General features: G+C 55.9%; 1 protein-coding gene across 1 annotated transcript in view; it reads left to right on the top strand.

Annotated features, from left to right (window-relative positions):
* Positions 1–526: 526 nt before the first annotated feature.
* LOC129783345 (hydrocephalus-inducing protein homolog) overlaps positions 527–23493 on the top strand; it is a 32241-nt gene continuing 9274 nt past the window's right edge. The window contains exons 1-17 of the mRNA XM_055793328.1: positions 527–754; positions 1859–2002; positions 3758–3901; positions 4729–5042; positions 10852–11044; positions 12989–13093; positions 13762–13971; positions 14838–14975; positions 16654–16831; positions 17352–17482; positions 18202–18335; positions 19339–19475; positions 20315–20442; positions 20528–20716; positions 21117–21266; positions 22341–22580; positions 22856–23024. Coding sequence (XP_055649303.1) covers positions 527–754; positions 1859–2002; positions 3758–3901; positions 4729–5042; positions 10852–11044; positions 12989–13093; positions 13762–13971; positions 14838–14975; positions 16654–16831; positions 17352–17482; positions 18202–18335; positions 19339–19475; positions 20315–20442; positions 20528–20716; positions 21117–21266; positions 22341–22580; positions 22856–23024 — 2932 coding nt within the window. The remainder of the gene's footprint in view (positions 755–1858; positions 2003–3757; positions 3902–4728; positions 5043–10851; positions 11045–12988; positions 13094–13761; positions 13972–14837; positions 14976–16653; positions 16832–17351; positions 17483–18201; positions 18336–19338; positions 19476–20314; positions 20443–20527; positions 20717–21116; positions 21267–22340; positions 22581–22855; positions 23025–23493) is intronic.

Raw genomic sequence — 23493 nt, forward strand, 5'->3', positions numbered from 1 at the left:
CGACGGTGGGATAACTGGTGCCCAGATCTCCAGATGAGTCTCTGCACCCTGCCAGCTCCCCAGTAGCATCTTCAGAGGAAGCCACCTGAGGCAGCAGCTCCCCAGGGGCAGGTGAAATGGCAGCAGAGCTGTTCGTCCACCCACCTGCAGCCAGGGCAGACCAGCTTCGTGCCTGGTGCAGGGAGACCTGCAGGACGCACCTTGGGAAAACCCTCTGAGTGCTGAGCACCAAAGGGTGATGCTCTGCTCGCGAGTACCTGAGGTGATGGATCTTTGCGAAGCTTTTCCTTGCTGTACACAAACTGACCAGCTGCTGGATGCTGAACTTCGGGCCAGCCGAGGTCTGGCTTTGGCTGAAGCTTTGAGCTAGGTCAGCCTTTTCAGAGGTGGTTTTATTGCTGGGCGTGTGGTCAGATAACGCCATCGGGGTGCTGAAGCTGGGTGACCGCTGGGAAATAGCAGCTCCCATAACGTTTTCCATCTCTGCTTGTCTTCTAGCTTTGATCGCTGCTGTTACCGTTTCAAGATGACAAACAGAGGACGACGCACCCACCAGCTGTATTGGTCAACAGAAGGCTTCCCCACGTTCAGCCATCGTGACCGTCTCCGTGCCATCAGTAACACCAAGGGCACAGATTCCTCCCAGAGCCCCAAACCTGCCTGCCCTGTGTTTAAGCTTCAACCGCTGAGGACAGAGCTGATGCCGGGCAAGACTGTGGAGATGGTGCTGGAAGGCTCCTCCAGCACTCCCCAGGTGAGGTGCCCCACGAGGGCTGCGCCCTCCCCACCAGGTCACCTCCGCTGGGGCTTCTTCCGACCCCTTGACATTTGCCTTGGGAAGAGGAGCAAGCGCTTTCCAGAAACTGTTTTAATGCCACAAGTTGCCATGGCAGCACCGGCTGCTTTCCTTGCTGGCCGCCATCAGTGTTTCCATAGCCACCATAAACCCAGCTCGCTGGTACCAAAATGCGGGCTGAAGGGAATGTTGCTGCTTCAGAAGCAGAGGGCAGGTTACAGGGTGTCGTGTGCTGAGGCAGAAAGGAAGGGCGGAGAAAATAAGTTACGCTTAGGCTAGGAGCAGAGGCTGTAAATAAATGAAAACATGTGAGGTCATAGATCTGGTGAAAAGAGTGAGTTAAAAAAACCCAAGCACCAAACCTGTGAAGAGAGGGAGAGTCTGAGAGCAGCATCATTTTTCCTCTGTAGACAAACATGGGCAGAGGCTTGTCTAGCGCTGAGTCCTGGAGGAGAAAAAACAGTGCGTGCCAGCCCTGATGGTCAGAGTGACGTTCATCCACATGGGAAAGTGTTCCCAGGGACCGTTATAATTGACAGCTTGACTTGTTGTCGGTATTTCCATACCAGCTCACCCCAGACTCTCAGCCAGCCTTGGTGTCCCAAGGGCAGCCGGGTCTGGCAGCACCCTTGGGTGGCAGCTCAGCAGGGTCACGGGGTGTTCTCCCCCCCCGGGCCCTTCTTTCCAGGCCAGGGGAAATCCAACTCTGCAGAGGAGCTGCCAGCTAACCCTGGTGTACATTCCTTGGCTCTGGGACCGCTGGGCCCAGGTGTTTAAGCAAATGTGGAATGAATCTTCATGAAGCTCCTGCTGTTCCTAATGATCTGAAAGGTGCTTGCAAGGGTTGCCTCAGTGGCAGCTTGCAGAAGGCTTGATCGCTCGCCTAGCTGAGTGCCCTCATAAATAGGATGCAGCATAACAAGAGGAGGGGGCTATTGAGGAGAGCAGTGGCTGTAAGTTGCGGCAGGAATAGGGTCCGTGGTTGGGTGGCTAGCAACTGCAGCGTGTTTTGTGGATGCCCTGCCAGCACCTGCTTGGGTGACGCGTGACTCTTGCATGCAGGTGGTGAAGGAGCGGCTGCTGTGTCACGCCGTGGTGGGGAGCAAGGCGGGGAAGGCACAGATAATGCAGATGGACGTCACGTGTGAGTTCGTTGATCCCGTTCTGCAAGTGTCTACCAGAGAAATCGCATTCCGGGTGGAGAAGGTAAGTCTCAGGATTGCATCCTGGCATTGAAGAGCGTGGCTGATGGCCGAAAGCCTGCAGGGTGTGTGTGCCTGTTAAACACGGGGGGGGGGACGGGGATTGTTAAACGGCTTCCCCAGGTCCACGGGGCTTCGGCTATCGATTCGAGCCAGAGCAAGCTTTGGCCGTTACCACGAGATGGTTCTACCACAGAGATGGTGATTTTGCTGCCCTGGGGTCGGGGACAGTCACAGCTCTGCCCTTCTCGAGGTGGAGGCAGGATCGAGCTGCTGCGCCAAGGGCACAGGTGAGGCAGTGGGACCCGCGAGCGCAGCGTGGCCGTTGCACAGCTGCCTTGTGCGCTGGGGCTGCTGGGGGAAGAGCCGATCGCTGCAGCTGAGCGATGCTAAACCCCTCCTCACCCTTCCTGAGGTGCTTTGTGAAGTAAGTGAGGGTATTCTTAGTGATGAGATGGTTTTCTGACTTCAGCGAAGTAAAGCTGAGATTGCAGCTGCTGCGCTGAGGGGGGATCGTAGCCACTTGTAGAGAGACACGCATTTGTGTAGTCAGGATGAAGGGAGGTTTTTGAGGCTCCTCCAAGGCATGGGGATGTCTGAACACCGATCCTGCAGGGAAGCTGAGAAAAATGGAGCTTCCTGCCAATTCCTCAGGCTGGTGAAGGAAAACTGTCATCTTTTGTCTCTCTCTGCCTTCCCTGCTCTTGGCATGGATGCTCTTTGCGTTTCCCTCAGCCTCACCTCCTTCAAAGGACCTGCAGTCATCCCTCAGCTGCAGTGATGACAACACCGATGCAAAACAGGAGCCCTTTAGTCTCTGGGTCCTGACTCCTCCATCATCTTTCCCTCTCCAATGCGGTGTCTGAAACAGAGAAGATTGTCCATTATTTAGTTTCTGTATTTTCAGGCCTCTCCTCTGGTTCCCAGGCTTCCAGAGAAGCACAAAATCCTGCAAGCGGGCGGTTCACACTTAATGAGAAGCTTTTCAGCTGTTCCTGATGTCTGCCTGTGTTCTGCTTGATGCCCCGTGCTCTGGTTTATCGAGTGCTATGACACTGCAGCTGTTGGATATCGATACATCCAGAACTAGTTTCCCAACCGCTGCCTAGTTGATGTGAACCCTGCAGGAAGGCCAGAGCGATGCATAAGCAGGAAGAAATAGCTTAGGCTGAGCTTGACTGTGAGGCTACAGACACTTTGTCACTGGAGCAGGGACAGCAGGACACACGTTGCAACCAGACCGTTGAGGTTTCTAGCTGGCTGTTTGTGCGTGTAAATGTTCCAAGCTAACCTTAGGCTACTGCAGGCTCTCTCCTCCAGGCCAAATCCCGCTTGCTTTTCTCTTCTGACTAGCCATCCCTGCTTTTATGAGGCTCCTGGAGCCACTAAGGCTGTACGAAATGACTGGGGGTGAAAATCGTCTTGTGCCATTCTGCCCAAGAGAGGGTAAACTGGAGACAAGCGCTCTGGATTCACTTTCTGCTTTTGACCTTGGTCAAGCAGCTGCCTCCTCTCGAGGTGCTGTTCCCTCGTCTGTATGTGAGACTGTTTCCCGGCCCCCTGGGGGATGCTGTGGTTTCTAAACGTGAAAAGCACCTGACGTTCTGAAAGAAAAACCTTGTAGAAGGGTAGAAACTAATACAGACAGTGAAAAAGACATGTGTGCAATTTTGGGGTTGAAAACTCTGAAATGCATCGGAAGGGAAGGGAGGTGCGTGGCCACTTCAGGTTGTTTTTTTCTTGTCTCCTCTTTCTGTAGCTACCCAGTGACGTCCTCAGCCTACAGCATAAGCCTCTTTCTTTAAAAAACATGTCCTCCCTGCCGCTGGGCGTCGTCCTGGCCTTAGACCAACCCTTCCGAGTCTGTGATGCGGCCCGGCAGCCCCTCCCTGCAGATGTCCAGGTGAGCAGGACCTTCCCGTGGTGGGCTTTGAGGAGGAGGGATGTGGCGGTGCGTTCCTGTTGGGAGGTCCTCTGGCAGGGTCTCCTGTAGAGTCAGCAGTAGCCTGGCCCCAACTCAATCAGATCTGAAGCGAGCTGCTGGAAGAAACAAAAATACCCGAGTTGGGAAGATACTTCGTGGCTCAAAGCCATGAGGAGAAGGGAGCAGGCACCTAGGGCTGGGCAAGCCATGGAGTAGAGGTATCTCCTGGGACTCGCAGCAGCCGTCCTCAGCCAACCTCAAGAGCAGCTTGCTCTCTGTGAGGGCAGCTCTGCCTTCGGGAAGGCTGAGGGTGCTCCTCCCACTGTCGCCTGGCACCTGCCCTGTCGGTGGTGGAAGGCGCTGGACATGGGCTCTGCTGGACACGCGCTGGTGGAGGTGCGGGCACCGTTCCTGTGCCGCGCCGGTGACTGGCCCCTGCGAGGCTGAGGCTGCCGTGCCGGTGCACTTGTGCTGTGAGGATAAAGGAGTTTCTCTGGAGTCAGGGCAGCAGCCCTGGCTTGCCGGAGTGCTGGTTCGGCTGTGTGTTTAGCACAGAGCCTCTGTGGGTCCAGAATTCAGTAGGACAATATTTATTTCCCCCTGGTATCGATGCAAAGCGCAGAAACGTGAGCCTGCAATAGTCTGACGAGAGCGTGGTGCTTGCAGTCAGGCACTCGCTGTAAAGAACGTGCAGGGTGGGCTGAGAAGCCCACGCTGAGGTCATGCTTTAAGACATTGACGTGTTCCATGCTATCCAGCCTTGGACTTCATTACGCTGGTGTTTGATCTTTTTAATCTCCTTGCAGCCAACGAAGCTGGAGGTAGGGGAGGAACGTCATTTCTCCATCGGATTTAACCCTGCTCACGAGGAGCGTCTGAATAGCTGGGTGGCAGAGAAGGCTCTGAAGATACAGCTGCTCGAGCATCCTCACGAGGAGCAGGTCACTGTTCGGGGAGAAGTCTTCTTCCCAAATCTCCAGTTCCAGACCATGGCCGTGGACTTTGGGTGCATCTTGAATGACACTGAGGTGGAGCGTTACATTGAGATGACCAACTGCAGCCCGCTTCTCGTCCGGTACCACTGGTCATTCCTGACGGGCGGCCACGCGAGCCAGCTGAGGTATGTGCACCGTTGCCCTCTCCTTGAAGCTCCTCTTCCTAGTGTCCTGTCTGTACCTGGCAAAGACCCAGGCTGTTTGCCTGGGATCTGGCAAGCAGCTTTCAACTCTCCCTGGTGGGAATAACACCTGCCAGCCGTGGTCAGGCTAGATGCTCAGGGAAAAGGTGATCTCTGCCGGTTGGACGCTGCAGGGGAGACCATGTTCTCCAGCCAAGCTGGGGCTGTATGACACTACTAACGCTTTTTGCTTAGCCCATACCCTGGAGTCCTGCTGTGCCTCTGGAGCTACAAAGCCATGCTTAGGCACGTGGACGGTAACATCACCGGTTTTCCATCCCTGCCGACCCTGTACGTTGTCATTTCATCCTAAGAGCCTACATAGGCGCTGCCACCAGAAGGACCTGCTGCTGCCCCGGTCCCTTGCTGCTGCTTTGCTGTAGCCCCCGTACTGGTTCCCCGGGAAGGAAAGCTGCTGTGGAGAGCTGTGCTCGCAGACCCTGGTGGCCTGAGGCAAACACCACCCTGGAGAAGGGAGTTTTTGTCTGTTAGCTGTTTTGTGAATGCGATGTGCAGTTGATTCAGCATTTTTCACCAAAACGGCAGGTTCTGCTGGGGCTGTAGGTCCAGCTGCAGGTGTCGGTGGGAGCGCTTGTCTGAGCATCCCTGGGAGGCAGGGCATCCAGCCCTGGTCAGTGGTTTCCAAGCCCAAGAGCACTCTTGCAGTGGTGCTGCAGCACGTCTATAAACACATTTCTAGCAGTTCCTCCCGCCGTGGCCTCTCTGCGTAGTACAGAAGTCTAGTCTGGGCGGTTTTAATGGCAGTAGCAACTGGTTTTTCCATAATGCCCTGGGAAACCAAGCAAAGTTAACCACTGCGCGTTGAAGTGCTGCTATTGCAAATAACAGAGATCAGTTTTGTTTAGGGAGTTGGAATTTGGCTTAGAGGAGACCGGGCACTGGCATTAGCTATGGCGGTGAGGAGGGCTTGGGGGAGAAGCTGTGGACACTGGGGTAGCCCGTTCACAGCGGGGTCTTACCAGGGAACGGCCAGTCCGGTGTGGCCCTTCATGCGCGGCACCTTCAAGAACAGACCCTAAAATGCAGGGGAAAGTCTGCAAAAGCAGGTGCAAGGAGGTGGACAGGGAAAGAGTAACAGGGCTGTAAGCTTTGCTCGGAAGCCCCTGTCATCTCCTGGTAAATTAGATTAGGGTTTAATTACAAGCTAAGGGAAAAATCTAATGTTGATGGTAGAACAATGCATATATTTTATGATAACAGAGAAACACACACATTGGAGCAAAGCCTGTGTGGAATTAATTTCCTCTGGGGCCACTTATTGGCCAGTTGCCTGTTTGGTTTGGTTTTTGGTTTTTTTTTTTTTTTTTAGGGTTTTGGAAATGTGACTGCTGAATCAGTTTTCAGCTTTTAATTCCCCCATCTCCACTTAAACTAGCTTTGCTGGACCTGAGCCTGCAGGTTCTTCCGGCAGACGCTGAGTTACCCAGCTCTGAGTTGGTAGCAGCTGAGGGTCCTGAGCATCTGGCAGGATAGCTGAGCATCTGGCAGGATAGCAGCCCCTGCTCCAGAGGGTTTGGCATAGCCCCTTTGCTGGCTCGTTAGTGCTGTGGACGTTAGGACAGCTCCCTTTTCTGCTCTGCATGTTAATTCAGCAGTAATGTGCTCGCTCTGGGTCCCTCGGCAGACACCATGTGATTCTCCATGTCAGGGCTGGAAATGAAGATGGTCTCCAGGCTATTAACACCTCAGATGGCTCATTAAGAGCCCAGCAGAAGGGCAGCATGTCAGATATTATTTCTGGTCTACATTAAGCACTGTTGCTATTCTAAATTATCAGATCAAACTAACTTGGTCTGACATCGAGGGAATCAAACATCAGGTCTCGTGAAGGCGAGATCGATAGAATTGAAGCGTCCACACTTCTAACCTTGCTGGAGCTGATCGCCAGAGACTCCCAGCATCAATCAGACACACACATTTATTTTGGCCAGGAGAGAAAAATGTTGTTTCTCTGCCTGGACAAGACTATTTGTGCTTAAAGTGGGTTTGGTTTTTTTGTTTCTTCTAATTGTTCAACCCATTTTTTCCTCCTTACTCTTTAGTCACTGCTGCTACTTTGAGCAATCATATCAGCAACACAGTCCAGCCATTGCTGTGCGGTTAGTCATTTCCAGGGCGCGCACAGTGACAGTTGGAGCTGTCGGATCTCACTGTAGTGATGTTGCTTCTCTGTCTCCGCGCTGCCTGGTCTGAATGTCAACGGGTGGTTCAGTAAATGCACAAATCTTAGCTCAGCAGAGGAATTTATCCTAGCAAAGAAATAGTCATCAGGGCATTGGGACAAAATGCAGTTTCTAGTTTTTGCTCTTGGCGAGGGCAGACCATCACCACCACCTTCCCCAGCTGCTGGCCATGTGGCCCAGCTCAAGCTGCGTGTTCCCACAGGGTGCACTGGGCAGGTTTTGAGTTTACTTCTGTATCACATTGTTTTGTTTTCAGTTGCAAACACCCTTGAGCTGTCTTGCTTGTTCCAAAGTCCCTTTTTAATCTGCGTCTGTTGGCCTGCAGGACAAATCAAAGTGCATCGTCGGGGTCCGTAAGCCTGTTTAGATGCCTCAGGGGCGCGTGGTCTCTGGTGCTTTGCCCTGTGACAGAGCTCGGGCTTTGTTGGGGGGCTTGTTTTCCCCCGGTGCTTTGGCTGTGCCGAAGGGATGCACCAGCGTGTGGTCCCTGGGGGCCTGGGCAAGGATGCTGGGCGTGTGGGTGCCACGCACCAGGGCAGCAGCCTCAGCGCTGTTAAAACTCCTGCATTTAATGCAAAGGGGTGGTGGCTCCTGGCACGTGTCCTTGGTGCTGGCAGGACCTGCAGGGACCTCGGGTCTTCAGATCACCGTTCTGGGGTGTCTGTCCTGCTGGTGGTGGCTCTCACACAGCCTGAGCTGGCAAGGTCATGTCATCCTGCCTGAATCTTCACGCGCAGTTTGCAGAAGCGGTGTGATTTCTAGCTCCTCTGTTTTGGGAGGTGGGTGTGGGAAGTGGTGTGAAGCTGTGTCCTTAGGAGGCTCAGAAACCAAGAGACAGGCTGAGATGATTTTTTTCCTAATGTCTCAGCGGTTCAGATGGTGGGTGGCACAAGGCTGTCCTGGCCCTAGCAGGAAGGACTCTTCTCTCCCTGCTGTCAGTGTGCCTGTGCTGCCATTGAATCCCCCCTGTTAATACCTGGATCCATTTTGTCTCATCTGACGGGTGGTCAGGTTGGGTGAGATGGACACAGGGGGGTTAACACCTTGCTGTCAGCCCCTCCAGCCCCAGGCTGACCTGCTTATGTCAGGAGGCTCCTCATCTCCGCTCCAGCGTGCTGGTGGAGGCACTTCCGCAGCCCTTTGGCCCCTCTGCTTTGGGGCTGGTCCCTTCTGCAGGCGGAGGAGCCGCTCTCTGCTCCTTGCCTTCATCCCTGCGTTCACAGCCTTGCTCTGAAAGTGCTGGAGGCTGCCCAGAAGGTCCTGATTCTGAGAAAGGGTTACCTCAAGCCTGGGCTGATGCCAAACATCTCATCATCTTGCCCTTCTTTCCCAGGACCAACCCCCTTTCCTTCAGTGCCAGGAAGATGTCGTGTCATAGAGATCAGCTTTCTGTTGACACCTCGGGTTCCTCACTCCCTTCCTTTTCATGTGATGCTCATTGTTGTTCGTTTTGACTTTCCCCCACTGGAAAGAGTCCCTGGCTGTGCTGCTTCACGCTTCGCCGCAGCAGGACTTGCTAATCGCATCATCTCCCAGCGCTGGGTCCCAGAGGGCTTCTACTTTAGAGGGAAAAATACTGTTGTTGTCTAGGCACCACGGTCTGGTGAAGTTGCCTCAAACCGTTCTGTAGAACTAGAGGTACCTTAATAAATGATTATGGATTTTCCATCTTGGGGGTTTCCCTCTCCTCGGGAGCTGTTACTCAGCCACAGTATTTATCACGAGCCACTCTAAGAGCTGCGGTTTCATTTCCTCACCATGTGCATCGTAGCGAGCGGTTCTGGGACAGCTGCCGTGTTGACGGCCGGACCCAGGCGCCCAACGGGTGTGTGGGCTGGTGCGTGGCTGGAGGGTGTTGAGGTGCTCCTCTTGGTGGCCTGACACTGCGGGCATCTCCCCTGCCGCCAGGGAAAGGTAGCGTGCAGCTGCAGGCTGCCCAAAAGCACCACTGTCCCAGCTGAGCTGGATTTATCTCATCCTTACGGAGCTGCCCAAGTCAGCGGCCGCTGGAGGTGTCGGGCAGTTTGGTCGCCCATCAGGGCCCCCCAACATGCACCCGGGTGCCTGGGCTGGGAGGAGCAGAGGTTGCGTGGGTGGGACCGTAGGTGGGCGATGCGCTGCAGGGCTGAGCGAGCACCTTCATCCCCTCCAGCCCTGGTTTGTTCTTCCCCACGGACGGTGCCGAGCTGTTGCTCGGGGTCCCCGTGGCGTCCCAGCAGCAGGCGGAGGGAGGGCTGTCAGGGGCTCACCTGGGCCAAGCCGTGTTCTTGCATGTCGCTGTAGGGAGGGCAAGTCAGGCGGATCTCTTCCGGGTTATGAAGAGCAGAGCCTGTAATCCAGAAATGAAAACCAGCCTTAGATACTAAAGACAAATCTTTGTTTGGAGCCCGTGGTTCAAGGCACTGAATTCCCAGCTGTAAAAAATGTGCCGTGTTTGACTGCGGGGGGAACGCTTACGACTAGGCACAGCGGCAGGTAGGCATGGCCTGAGCGCGTCCCTCCACGTGGCGTTGGAAATCCAAGCAGAGCTACTGTGAGCACCTGCTGCAATTTCATACAGGGACCATAGTCAGAGTCACTTGGGAATTCTGAAAACGTTAACTCATGCTTTTTACTGGCTGCTGTTGCTCAAAGGATAAACTCGGCTCTGTTTGCAAAACGAGCGGTTGAACTGCTTTGCTGAACCATTTGCCAAATTTGTCCTCCAACAGTTTTTGTTTAGAAACTGCTGGGGAGGTAATGATGGCATCAGGACGTGCCACACCGGTTATAAGCTCGTTTCAGCAGAGCTGCAGCCTTTGTGGCGCGAGGTGCGGTTCGAGCTGCTGTTTTGCAGCCAAGGAGTACCTGTGGCACGGCAGGGAGCTGAATCTCGGTGTCGCGATTGGAATAGATTGATTAAAAATGACCAGCGTTTCCTTCCCCAAAGTACTAATCGCGGCTGCTTTGGTGCTCATCGGGGATCAATGGGCTGTTTAATTGCGAGTCTCTGCCTGGAGCCGCTTGACGTGTCTTCCCGTGTTCCTTGCGTGTGCGAAGGTGTCCCGTGCTGGGCTCGTGCCGGCTCTGTCGGGGTTCAGGCACAGCAGGCGGCGGGCTCCGTCCCTGCTCCTGCCATCGCCGCTGCTGGTCCTGACCCGCAGCTGTGCGTAACCGCCCAGGGGAGAATTCAGGGTAAATACCTAGAAGAGCTGAAAACCTCCTTGCGGCGCTGGGTCTGTGCTGGCGCATCGCCATCCAGATCTGCCCCTTTGTGTCTCAGTCCCACCTTTTTGTGCAGTTTGTCCTTTTGTCTCCCTGCAAGGTGTTCACCTCTGATATCTGCAGTTCCTCATGGCAAGCAGCTGCCACTGCTGGACCAGCGTTGTCCCTGGGCAGCCCCCAGCATTGACCTGCTGCATCCTGGTTCTGGAGCTGCCAGGTCGGATCCATTCCTGGGCTGGCGGCACCAGTGCCCACCCAGGGGCCACGTCCTGCCAAGGAGCTGCTTGTCCAGGTCTTCCTCCCTCCTACTGCAGCTTCATGATGGAAGTTACGGTTTCTTCCAGGTTCAGCCCTCCAGCACCTAAACTGTTCATCAAACCCCAGCCACCGAAGGAGGAGGGAGCCTGCTCGGAGCACTCGGCATCTGCAGAGAGCAGTGTCAGTGACGGATGCGTAGAGGAGCCAGCTGAAGCCCTGGGAGCAGTGGGGGATCCTGCCCAAGAGCCAGCAGATGCAGAGGACTCCCTGGAAGCAAAGGTAGATTTTCTTGTACGCTCACTGTTTTGCGTTGCCTCCCCCAGCTTGCCACCAAAAAGCCGTGCTGGTGCCAGCGTAGCGTCCCTTTTTTGCTGCCCTGCTGCCATGTGCCCTGAGAGTGGGCTGGGCAGCAGGGCCAGCAGCTGGACACGGGGCTTATGGGGAGGGACAAGTAGGGTAGTGTTGTTTGGAGAAGCCCATTCAGGTCCTCCTGACCTGTGGTGAGGTTGGGGTTTTTTGGCTGGGTTTTTTTTGCACTGTGAAAGGAGGGGTTTTACCTGCACCGTGATGTGGAGGCTTCCAGTTCCCTTCCTCTGTCAAGCCCTGCCCAGTACTGGTCTCCATGTACCACCTTCTCAGCCCCAGCTAGAGCCACCCGTTGTCACGTCTCTGCCTTCGCCCGAGCCCCGGTATTGCAGCGATGGCCACAGAGCTGCCTTTTTATAAATGGAGACTTGACAAAGTCGCTGTCTTTTCCTCTTAGTATGGGAAACAGCCTTTGGTCTGCTGACCTTCCTGGTGAGCCTCGGTGCTTTGGGGCTTGGCCTCGGTGCTAGTGGGAGCTGATGGCACCTTTTGCTTCGCGTGGGACAGAGGCTGCTCCTGGGGCAATAAAAAAGGATATAGGAGAGCACAGGAGGTTCTGAAAGTGCTGGAGTTGGTGTCAAGTTCAAGGAGGGGGGTCGCACCTGCTGACATCTAAATATCAGTGGTTTTAATGTTGTAGCTCTGCACGTGTTTTCTGAATCAGGAAAAAGGATACCTGGTAGGCATAAAGAATAGCGCGGCTGAATGTTTTCAGATAGAAGCATGAAATCATTTTTGTGCCCTGCTTTGTTGCCATGTATGCACAGATAAAGCAGGGAAATTCAAGGGGATATGGCTAGGTAGGATCCAAAATTGCTTCAAAGGATACATCTGGGTTGCAGCGTTGTCTTCTGCTTGTGTCACTGTATCAAGGCAATGTCCATGTAGCCTTCCTGGGGAGGTGGGAGACCATAAGCCTGGGAAAGATGTGGGTTAGCGTCTTTGGGAATATGCCCTTGGCAAAGCTTTGCAGGCTGGAAGATGTGGAGACAACAGAAAGAGCACTGAGATGTGAGAAGGCTCAGCCTTCCCAGTGCTTTATCTCCTTGGAGAGATGTAGCCTCTGGTTAGGCCTGAGGATGTGCTGTACATACCCTGCCCATGTCAGAGCCCCAGCGCAAAGCCCTCCTTCATGTTACCGAAGCAGCAGGTATTCTTAAACTTCAAGAGCAATCACAAAGCCCTTGCTTATAAATAGGGGTCAGAAGCCCAGGGACGAGGTTCCATTTAAAGGATGGCACCTCTGAGGTTAAACACCAGCCCTCAGCTGCTGCAAGGCAGAAAAACATCTCAGCTGCCTTTTTCAGGATGGTGTTATTCAAGAGAAATGGCGATCCTCAGCCCTCCGGCACTGACGAGTGCACAAGGGGAAAGCTAAGCACCACCTGAAATGGGACAGCTGTGCCAAGGACTTCTGAAGTCCTTATTTCCCCTTTTTGACACTTCTCGCTTGCAGCTGCATTCCTATTGTTGTCATGGAGAACCTGAGCTGTCCAGGGGTGGGGTGTTTGGTGCGTTTCTTGGGCAGGAGTGAGCAAAGCTGGGGTGGCATGAGGGTGCAACGTGCCCTCGAGGTCCCTGCCAGGACAGGGTGCTGGGAGCACCCCGCTTCCTCGTGCAAGCCGGTGGGTCCGAGCCCACCTGCCGGTGTGACACGGGCTCCACCTGCACCTCGTGTCTCATCCGCACGGGTCTTGGACCCACACTCGGCTAATGGCACAGGCGTCCCCGTACTTGGTGTGTGCCTGTGTCCCATCTTAGCTGCTCTTGGCTCGATGAGGCGGTGGAGCCTGCAGCACAGTGATCCCCCTCAGCCCAGCCAGCTGCCTCCTGTAGCCCATGGTGCTTGTTTTCCAGCTGCTGCCGTCCGCTGCTGTGGATCTGGAAAGTCGGAGGCCGGTGAGGACCCAGGAAAGGATGCGGTTTGTGGAGGTGGAGCCCCTCCCCTCGGGAGTGGAGGAGGTAAGTGGGCATCTGTCTCACTTCCCCGTTCCCAGCGTGGCAAACAGTTACGTAGCCCCTGCTGCCACTGGTGGCCCTCGGTGCTGCTCACGGAGTGGCCTCGCATCCCTCCCAGCACGTTGCGCAGCGCTGCTGAAGCAACCGGCCATGTAGGGCTGACCGAGGGTCCTGCCTGTGCAGCGCCTGTGGAGGGTGTTGTTCGTCTTGTTGCTCATCAGGTGCTCGGTAGGAAATTTTTGCAGTAGCTTTTGCAGTAGCTTTTGCGAGAGCAGTGTGTGGGTCGGAGAGAGAGTGAAAAGTGTCAGGAATCAGACGAGCTGGGCTGGAGTCCACCCCCAGCTCCAAGGGCTCTCATCTCCAAGTCTCGTGTGTTTCTGAAGGCAGTAAAAAGTGTTTTTAAAGGCAAGTTCTTCAGCTGAGAGAATGTCTTGCTGCCAGGAGACATCCCAAATTAATTTAGTGTATTAATACATTAATTAGTATGGGAGAAGATTTTTCCCAGGGTCTCTCCCACCGGTAAGTGGAATGGATGCAGAATGAGATTAGGGTGATCTCGCTTGTGATGAAGAGGCCCCTCCAGCCACATCTGTACTTTGCTCCAAGCCACGGCTGCTCTTCTGCATCAATTTCCACGCTCGACATCTCTGTCTCTCCTCCCCTGCCTCCAGGTTTTTGATGTCCTGCCACTGTACGGCGTGCTGCCGCCGGGCAAGAGCCAGCGCGTCACATTCACCTTCGTTGGCCGCACAAACATTGCTGCCCGTGTCATGGCGCTGTGCAGTGTGGAGGGAGGCCCGACCTACGAGATTGCGCTGAGTGGGGAGGCTTCGCTCATCAACTACTTCCTTGACGTGACGGAGATCGACTGCGGGCTGCAGGTACCGCACGCTTCTCTTGGTCCTTGTCTTGGAACTGTCGCCGGCGCGTTGCTGCCCACCGAGGTCTCGGGCGCTCTTCCCTTCCCAGCTACTCTGTTGGCTCTGTCGCTTGGAAGTACTGCCTTTGGGTGATACATTCTGCATCAGAGTTGTTTTTTAATGGCCATCTCTACCCCCCCATATTTGGGATTTCCTCCTCTTCAAGGTAACGAGCGCTGCCTCCCGGGACAGGCAGGGACCCCGTGGTGATCTCCAAAGGGACACGTCCCCAGGACCCTCATCCGCCCATCCGTTCCTAAAGCCTGAGGTCCAAGGAGATGCTTTCTTTTAATGCTCTTGATTAATCAACAAAATAAACCAGGGAGGAAGTTAACTTGGGCTTCCAGTCACTGCATCTGGCGAGAATGTCCCAGAACAATTGGCACTCCTTTTCAGTTAAAATCCCCACAGACCCTTCCAGCTGTTGGCCCTGTTTGGCTGTTGCCCTGTCTGTCTCTACTTTTTGCAGGCAAAACAGAAGCAATACTTGTATGCAGGTGCCTCTTGTTCTGAAATGCCTCGATGCCTCCTCTTTTGTTTCAGCTGGCTGTTAGGTGACACCTTAAAGAGCAGGGGGCTTGTATCCCCTGGTTTATTTATTACTGCACCTCTACGTGCTGCCGTCGATAGTGTTCCTGCGTAGGGCTAAGAGGTACCCTGTGGCTGGGGGTTGCCCAGGTTAACCCAGGACACCGCAGTGCCTGTACCTCCTCTGCGCTCCCTGCTTCTGCGCTGTGTTCATGTGCTTTCAAGCCAGGGAAAAGAGAAGGAGACTCCCAGCAGCAGACCTGCGTCTGTAACTTCCCGCTCCTCTGTCTTCTCTCCAGCTGTTTAACAAAGTCAGGGAAGCGGAAGTCACCCTGCAGAACAGAGGGAAGATGGGATTCACCTACGTGGTGCTCGGCTCCAGCGCAGCCGCTGCGGACAGCCCTCCGCTCGGCGTGCCCCTGGCCGTGCCCAGCACGGTGAGTAGCACGAGTGATTCACCCTGGCCAGGCTGCCCAGGAGAGGGTTGTAGGGAAAAAAGGTGGTGGGGTGGGTGGAAAAAAAGAAAAGGAAGACAGAGCCACAAAACCAGCACGGAGAGCCAGGGCTGTAAGCAGCTGCTGCTGCGTGGCAGAGAAGGTCGAGCAAGCGCGGTCCTACTAGAGCCCCTTCATGGCCTTTGCTGGCGGGTGGCTCTGGCATCCTGCAGCAGCCGCCGGCGGGAGGCACGAGGGCTTCGGTAGCTCTTTGGACCCCGAGTGCTGAGCTCTGTGGTTGTGCCGACACTGGAGCCAGATGGTGCAGGCTCTTGTGAGGGTCACCTTCCCCAGGTTGTGTGGTCAAGCAGGGCGTACTCCCTGTCCCTGCCTGTAAGAAACCCCACCTGCCCCCTGCCAGCACTAAGCAGGACTGAAATACTGTCTTGCCTGGGCATGAAGCTGCTTTGCCAGAAATTTTAGCAGCCCCTGTATTGGTCCCTCCTCCAGCTTTGCTGCTTTGCAGCAGTTTTGTGGGGCAGCGAGGGGGTCAGGGAGGATCGGGGCTGGAACAGCCAGGAGAGGAGTTTGCAGCATCCCGGCGCCCCAGCTTCTTAGTCCCGCGTGGATGTCTTTGAGCTGAAGCAGCGTTCTTACCTTTGTCTCTTTTTGCAAGGGGAAGAGGAAGCCAAATGGCTTTCACATTGTTTTCGTGCCCGTCTCCTACAAGGGATGACACACTGATGCCCTCTTCCCGCGGGCTTCCGAAGACGCAGCTCTGCTTGGACCCGTGCAGCCAGCTGCTGCAGCAGCAGCGTGGGTGCTGGCAGCTTGGCAGGGCTCACCTTTGCTGCAGCTGCGCTGTGCGCTGGAGTACGGGCTCAGGGGACCAAGTGGCAGGAGCTGTCCCACTCAGCGGCTTCCCCTGCAGCGTGAAGGGGAGCCGAGGGTCCAGCCCAGCGTGCAGAGGGCGAGCCAAAGGCGTCTGCGTCTGTGCCCGGTCACCCAGAGCCATGCTGCTGTCTGCTTCCATTTGCTCTCGATGTGGCTGGCGTGAGCCCAGCCTGAGGCTTGGAGAGCCTTTCTGGAAGCCCCGAGAGGAGATGTCCTTCCCAGCAACACCTTCTTCCCTAGAATTTGTCCTAGTCTGCTCCTGCATTTCCAGAGATGTATGTTTGCAGGTTGCTGTGAGTCTGGATGGGCTCACGCACCCCTGGTGTAACCACGCAGGCAGGAGATGTTTGGTTGGGATGATGAATGAGTCAGGCCCTTCAGCAGCAGCCTGGGAACCACTGACGTGCAGTGTGAGGAGCTGCTGGCCCTGCTGAGGGCATGGGCTTTAGCTCGTCTTCCACAGCAGCTGGTAAAAGAGCTTTTCTTTATTCAGTCTGGCTCTTGCTAGCAGAGGGTAAGCGCTGTGAGCAGCAGAGCTGCGCTCCTGCTGAGCAAAGGGCGGTCTGTGCTGTGGGAATGCAGCCTTGCGAGCCCTCTGAAGGACGTACTGCACCCTGGTGTAGGAGACTCGAGCTTTTAGGATACGAGAAAGCCAGAAGGCCATGTTGTCTGACGTTTTCTTCCATAGGAGAAGCTGTTTTCTCTTCTCAGTGTGTCTGTCGCCTGAGCCGTCCCCCCACCAAACGCTCTTTGGTGCATTCCCTCTCTTGTCTCCCGTGCCCTGCAGGGTTACATTGGACCTGGCAAGGAGCAAGTGCTCAAAGTCTGTTACCTGCCAGGAGTGCCTGGAGTCTTCTGCAGGGCTTTGCAGATTCAAGTGGGTCACCTGGAACCAGCAAGCATCACCCTGAGAGGAGAAGGGACCCTTCCCAGGATCTGCTTGGACCTGCCCAGGAACATCAGCGGTGAGCACTGCCTCTCTGCTCCGCAGGAAGGTCCCCTGGCTTTTTCCCCATGTCATATGCCCACAGGGCAGCTCACCCCCACCCCCACTGAGCCTGGAGGTTTCAGGGCTGTCAGAGCAACACTCAACCCTCGGGTTGCTTCCTGAGTCTCTAGTAGGTGAGTCCATGTGGGCTTTGCCCCAGGAACCACCCTGCAGAGCTTGCCAGCATATCTGTCGGAGGCCTGGGAAGGTGGCGGCTGGGCAGAAAAGCTTGGGGAAGCTGTAACGCGGGCTGGCAGGGATGTTGGCAGGGTTGGATTTGCCATGGCGTTGCAGGGGATGGGATGCTCCTCTGTAGAGGGGAAGGTGGGTGGTAGTGAACGTCAGGATTCAGAGAGGAGCAGCAGCATCCACTTCCCATAGATTGCTCAAGGAGTTTGTTTCTGGGAGAGGCCAGCATCAGGGGAGTGGGGCTTCCCAGCTTAAGTGGGATTGGCACGGCGTCCACGCTTCTATTTGTGGATCTCTTCTTCCTCCAGGAAATGCAAAATATGAGAAGGTCCTCAAAGAGGCCAAAGAAAAGATGGCAAAGGACAGCCAGCGAGCTGAAGCAGTTGCTTTGGGGGAGGCGGCGGCCGCGGAGCCACCCAGGGACGATGCGGACACCGCGGTGAGAAGCCCCATTTGGCATGTGCCACCCTGCCCCTGTGTCACTCGAGCCCTGGGCACCCCGCAGCAGGCTTCCTGGGGCCCTGCTGGCACTTGGGACCTCCCTGCCCGCACCTGGCCACGACCATGTGTCAGCTCAGCGTTGCCCCAGGGGCTGCCCAGCTCTGGCTGTTGTCCCTCCAGCAGATGCACCAGCTCCCCGACTGCCTCAGGGAGAGCTCCTGAAGGCCGTGCTCAAGTGACTGAGTTCCTGGCACTTTGAAGGAGCTGCGGGTCGTGGCTGAGGGGTTTGTTGCTCACGACCCAGCTTACCAGCAGCAGCCTGACTGCGCCCTGGGGCTGTGCTGTCAGCGGTCATCTCCAAGAGGCGTCAGCTTTCTCGTGGTTCCCTTTCCAAGAGAGCTGCTGTCCAAGCTGCTCTGGCACTGGTTGGGGGGCAGGCAAATACTCGGAGCTCTGGAAGGTTCCTGGCTTGTCTGGCTGGCTGTCTGGCCAGATCAGCTTTTGTGACAGTGACTGGGCAGGCGAAGGTGCTGGAGTTTGTTTCCCTTGAGATCAGGTCTTGACTAAGGGAGCAGGAGGTGTCACAGACGCTGAGCAGCGAGGCAGAGGGACTCCATCGCCCCTCTCAACAAGATCAGGGTGGGATCCTCTCTCAGAGACAAGCCTGTGCCTTGGGCAGGACCTTTGCTAACCAGCCGCTCTCTTTCCTTTCCTCAGTGGGACACGCAGCTGCAGCTGCAGATGGAGCAGTTGCTGATAGAGGAACATGCCCTGGAGCAGCAGAAAGCTCTCAGCTCCGGTCCCCCAGAGGAAGCGGCCTTTGACCAGCGTGCTCGTCGGAGGCTTCTCAAGTTAGTAGAGACTCCAGGTGCCCCGAGGGTGACACCCAGCAGTGCACCCCTGCTCCCGAGAGCTCCTGGTGTCTGCAGAGCTGGCCGTAGCTGGGCACTGCAGAAAGGGTCTGACCCTGGTAGCTCTGACGTGCTCCCTGTGAGCAGCCGAGTGTCCTCACTTCATAGTGCCACCCTGGGGTGCTCAGCTCCCCACAGATGCTGGGTTCTGCTCTTAGTGCTGAGGGGGTGCAGTGCAGACCATCCAGCCCCTCCAGACAGCACAGACACCGTCCCTGCTGACCAGCTCTGAAAGAGGCAGCTCAAAGCTGGCATCTTTGTTCCAACTGACAGGCCACGCTAAGCAAAGCCAGCAGGGAATCGCACGGGCTGAGAAACCCTAAAGCAGGGGGTGTAGATGCTGGTGGGACCGTAGGGCTTGCCTGGGTGCCTTGGTCCTTCCCTCTGCTCCTTCCTGATGAGGCAGGGGCACGGTAGGCTCCAGTTCAGGAAGAAAATGCTCTGCAAAACAGACCACTTATGCGCTTTCCCGAGTGGGATTGCTCTGGAGAAGGAGCTGCCCTTGAACGCTGTAGGTGTCGATTCCTGCCTTTCCCGGGGCTGCTCTGGGGACAGACCTGGCTGCAGAGCAGGGAAGATTGCCTGTGCAGGCAAATCTCATTGCAAGGTCCTGAAGCGATTTCAGGCTTGGGCTGTACACCAGGTTAGCAGTTCCACTGAGGCCAGTGGAGGTCTGGTGGACTTAGCCACAGTGGCTCTTTGTAGCCGAGGAGCTGCGACCAGTTAAACACAATTTTATGTTGAGGTCCCGTTGGTAGCTGATAAAACCTAGGACCTGCACCCTCCGTGACTTACCAAAGTGTTACTACCAGGTGGTCAGGCCTTGGCTTTCACAGGCTTGAGCTGGGTTTTTACAGCAGCAAATACCCACTTTATTTGTGTCTTCTGTCCACCTGGAAATGTAGCCGGGCTGTGGTTTAAGGAATGTCTCTATTCCTTTCAGAGTTCAGCTGCCTGAGTACATCCTGGACTTTGGCTGTGTCATTCCTGGTACCGTCCGCACACACCTTGTGAAGATCACCAACCCCGGGCGGTTGCCTGTGTCCTTCCTCGCCGATAGACGTGTCTTTTGTGGCACAGGTAACCAGTGCTGGAGGGACTTCCCGTGGGCTTGACAGATGAGCTTAAGTCACTGGGTGTGTGGGGGGGTTGAGTGCCTGTTTGTACAGCTTTTTTCTTCCTGACTGCCCCCTGCTCGGTGCTTTAGAGCCTGGATTTTCCTGGCCAGCAGTGCCCAGAGACCTGGTCTGCCTGGGACTGCCCTGACACCTCATTTCAGGGACTAGGTGGGCTGATCACCTTGGTCACCTCTCATCATCTTCTGCTCTTGGCTACCATGAGTGACAGCCGAGGTTTTGTGCTCTCTGTGGGCTCGTGTTGCAAACGGACGGGACCCTTTGTGGTTTGGAAGTGCTTTGTTTAGACTTCATGATGTCATAGCCCTTCAGTTGAGCCTTTATTGAGACAAGAGCCTGTGAGATCCTCTGGTGTATCAAAACAGGCTTCCACGACAGGCCCTGAGGCAAGGCTGTGTCCCATCAAACGGTGACTTGCTGTGTCTGGGGGGTGGTCAGGTGTCTTCTCTAAGTTGTTGTCCAGGGAACACCGCAGCATGGGGGAACCTTCGTTGGAAATTCTCCTTTGGGGAGGTCTGTGCCTCCTTCCCTGAGATGCCCAAGGAAGGAATTGCTGAAGCTCAGCTGATGGGTTTCATTTTTACCATGTGGACCTTGGATTCTGGCTGCAAAAACGCTTTCTCCTTGGGCGGTGACAAGGGAGAAAGAGCAGCAGGCTTCTCCGGGGATACAAGGGGGTCTTTCGCAGAGCTGCCAGCCAGGACACCCGCGTGGCCTTAACGTGCTTGTGACACACAAGCGGCATGAGATGTATCTCAGCTGCTTTATTTTCATCTGTTCAAGGTTTCAGCGTGGATCTGGACCATGTGAAGTGCCTGCCCTGCTGCAGGACTAAGACATTCAGAGTGCGCTTTGACCCACAAAGCGCCAACCTGCCACTGGGAGAGGTGGACGTGCTCCTGCCCATCAAGGTACCACCTTTTGGGGCAGGCAGCAGGCTGGACACAGCCGCAGATGTCACCTGGTCTCTCAGCTGGATGTTCTGTCCTTCACTAGGTAGCAGGTGGCCCCACGTTCCATGTCCGCCTCCGTGCCGACGTGACTGTGCCGTCCCTCTGCCTCTCCAGGGACAGGCTGGAGTTCTCCGCTGTCCAGTGTGGGCAGTGCCGGGAAGAAACTGTCCAGCTCCACAATCAGCTCCAGGTCCCCTGTCAATGGTTCGTCACCGTGCACGAGCCTGTTAAGGTAAAGCACAGACAACGTGTGACACGTAACTTCTTGTTGGGTTTTCTTTGCCTCTCTTGCCCTTTCTGCCCCCGTGGCTGCCTGGGCGCTTGGGCTACAGCTGGGCTGAGGAAGCTTCTGAGGGTACGGAGCAAGGCTGCTTCGCCTGGACCTGTTCGTTAGCTGATGCTTCACTTCTCTGCCATCTTCACCCATTCCTCCTCCTCTGAGGACAGTGCCTCCCCATCTGCCTGCCCTGCCTACACATCTTTGCTCCCATTTATGGTGCCACCAGGTTATGGTGGCCACGTCTGGTTTGGACGTGGGTGCTCTCCGCACCGTAACAGTATCTCAGAGCACGGCAGGAACCAAGAGTCTGTCCCCACAAAGGCCACCTCACACGCCTGGTTTCTGTGCCCAGGTGGACAAATGCTTGTCAGCGAGCATGCGTCGGAAGCTGCTGCAGGAGTTGGAAGCCAAGCCCCGTGTCTTTGAGGCACTGCCCTCGGCCGGAACCCTCGCTCCCGGACAGCGATGCAACATGCGAGTCAGGTTTTCACCCGTGGAAGAGGTGAGATTGGCAGGTGTCACCCCGCGGAGGTCTGGCAGGGCAGTGTGGAAATGAGAGCCCAGCGCAGGGGATGAGGTCTGGCCTCCGCATGGAGCTTTCTGCCAGCCCCGTACCCACTGTGCCCCAGTTTCCCCTGTAGCGCGCACTTCTGAGAAGCGCTTTGGAATCCCCACGGGGAGTTGCACAGGGAGCATCCAGGCTCGGCGGTGTGGCTCCCTCTCGGCACGTGGAGGAGATCCACCTGTTTCCCCTCATCTTCCACCTGGTGTGGGCATATCTGCAGGCTGCAACGCCCCGGCGCAGAGCAGCTGGCATGCTCGCAGGGGACAACCCTGGAAGGGCCAACCTGGGCTAATCCTGCTGCCGGTACCAGCAGACAAAACAGCCGCCAGACACCTTCCTGGGCACGGCGGGACTGTCACCTGTAGCGGTACGCTGCCAGCAGTCCCTGTGGCTCTGGCCCAACCTGCCTGCGTGTTCCCACGCGGTCTGGGAGTCAGCTTAAGCGATGGAGCATTCCCAAAGGCAGTTTGCATGTGGCCACAGTGACTTGGAAGCTGGCAGTGTGTGACAGCATGGACACAAGTGCTTCCATGCCTGGGAACAGTCCCAGGGACGGTAGAATTGCTAGTAGGGATGCAACCAGCTTGTGTTGGGCTTTGGCCAGAGCCAAACGCTGAGCAGAGAAGATGACCCTTATTTCTAGCCAGCGGGAGCTCATCTGCCTCTTGCGTGGCTGGTGTTTGCCTGATGCAGCAGTGCCACAGCTGTGTCTGGGCAGCGTAACCCCGAGGACCTTTCTCACGAGCACTGCGCTCCCTCGTGACTGGGTGAAAACGTGTGACAGACTGTTTCAGATCTGACACCAAACAGCCAGTTACACCTCACCCAGGATCCATCCCAGTTACCCGGAGCCAGCATGCAGGTGCTGCAGCCTCTGCTATAATTAAATACCTGTTTTCCATTCACCTTAGAGGTACTGATGACACCGCTGACCTTGGGGCAAGGGTTGAATTCCAGGCCCTTGTCACCTGGGACTTAGTGCAGGACCTTTCTGTGCTTCTCTCTTTTCAGAAGTCCTACAGAAGGAGGCTGAAGATTAACATTTGCCAGAGCAGCCAGCACCTCCAGCTGCAGGTCTCGGGACAAGGTCTGGAGCCGCAGCTGGAGTTCAGCCCCCCAGTGCTTGAGCTGGGACCGGTGCTGCCATACAGCCGTGGGGCGGAGGGGACAGTGGTGGTGAAGAACCCGTGCGAGTTTCCCATCGAGTTTTACTCGCTGGAGTTTGACCAGCAGTACCTTGAGGAGGAGCAGGTGAGCGGGAAGGTCTGGTCCCCGTGTGCGTGCTGCCGTAGCTTCACAGCGCTGTGGTGGCATTCCCGGGCTTGCGCCAGGGAGATGGAGGCAGTCCCCAGGGCACAGCCTGGCGGCACTTGAGGGGCAGCCAGCTCTGCTGGCAGGCGGAGGGGGGTGCTTGGGTAGTCCGTGTTGGGAGGAAGGCATGAGGGAGAAGACTGGTTGGCTGGGCAGTGTGTTCGTGTGGTCAAGAAACCCCTCCTGTACGTGGTTTCTGTTCCCTCCGCGCACAGGTCCTGCACATGCTGAAGGACTACGACAGCCGCAACACCTTGTTGCTGCCTCTGCGTGGCCCGGGTGAGAAGCTGCCCCCAGAGGTGCTGGAGTACTCTCAGGACCAGAAGAGGCTGCAGGATGATCAAGCAAAGCCCAAGACCGGGGACCCAGCGGACCAGGACAAGGGTGAGGGTTTGGCATGGTCTGTCCTGAGTGTGGACACAGCAGGGAGTCCAGGCTGCGTACCCTGAGTTCTCCATGACCTCATTCTCCACGGAAAGCCCGTGCTTTTAGCAGCCGCCTGTTCCCCAGCTTGGTGGAGGAATTGCCAGGTGAAAACCTGTGGCTTGTGAGACGCATCCTCTCGCAGCCCTGAGTGCAGCTAAAGCAAGCTCATATCTTACTGCCACACACTGGGGAAATCATCAGGGTGTCCCCTTGTGTCCCTCAGCCGCAAAGAGCAGGCTCAGATGAGTTCTTCAGCCTGTAGGACCAAGTCTAATATAACGAGCTGGTTTAGATTTGTTCCGTCGCGGCAACACAAGCACAAGCTCAGAATACCCCTGGACAGGCTCCTCGGTGCCTTGGGAGTCTCCCTCCTTAGGAGATTTTTGCTTTTGCTTGTGGCCCTGCAAAGTGGGAATGGCCAAGAGCA

Source organism: Falco peregrinus, unplaced genomic scaffold (assembly GCF_023634155.1).
Source record: "Falco peregrinus isolate bFalPer1 unplaced genomic scaffold, bFalPer1.pri scaffold_35, whole genome shotgun sequence".
Classification (NCBI taxonomy): Eukaryota; Metazoa; Chordata; class Aves; order Falconiformes; family Falconidae; genus Falco; species Falco peregrinus.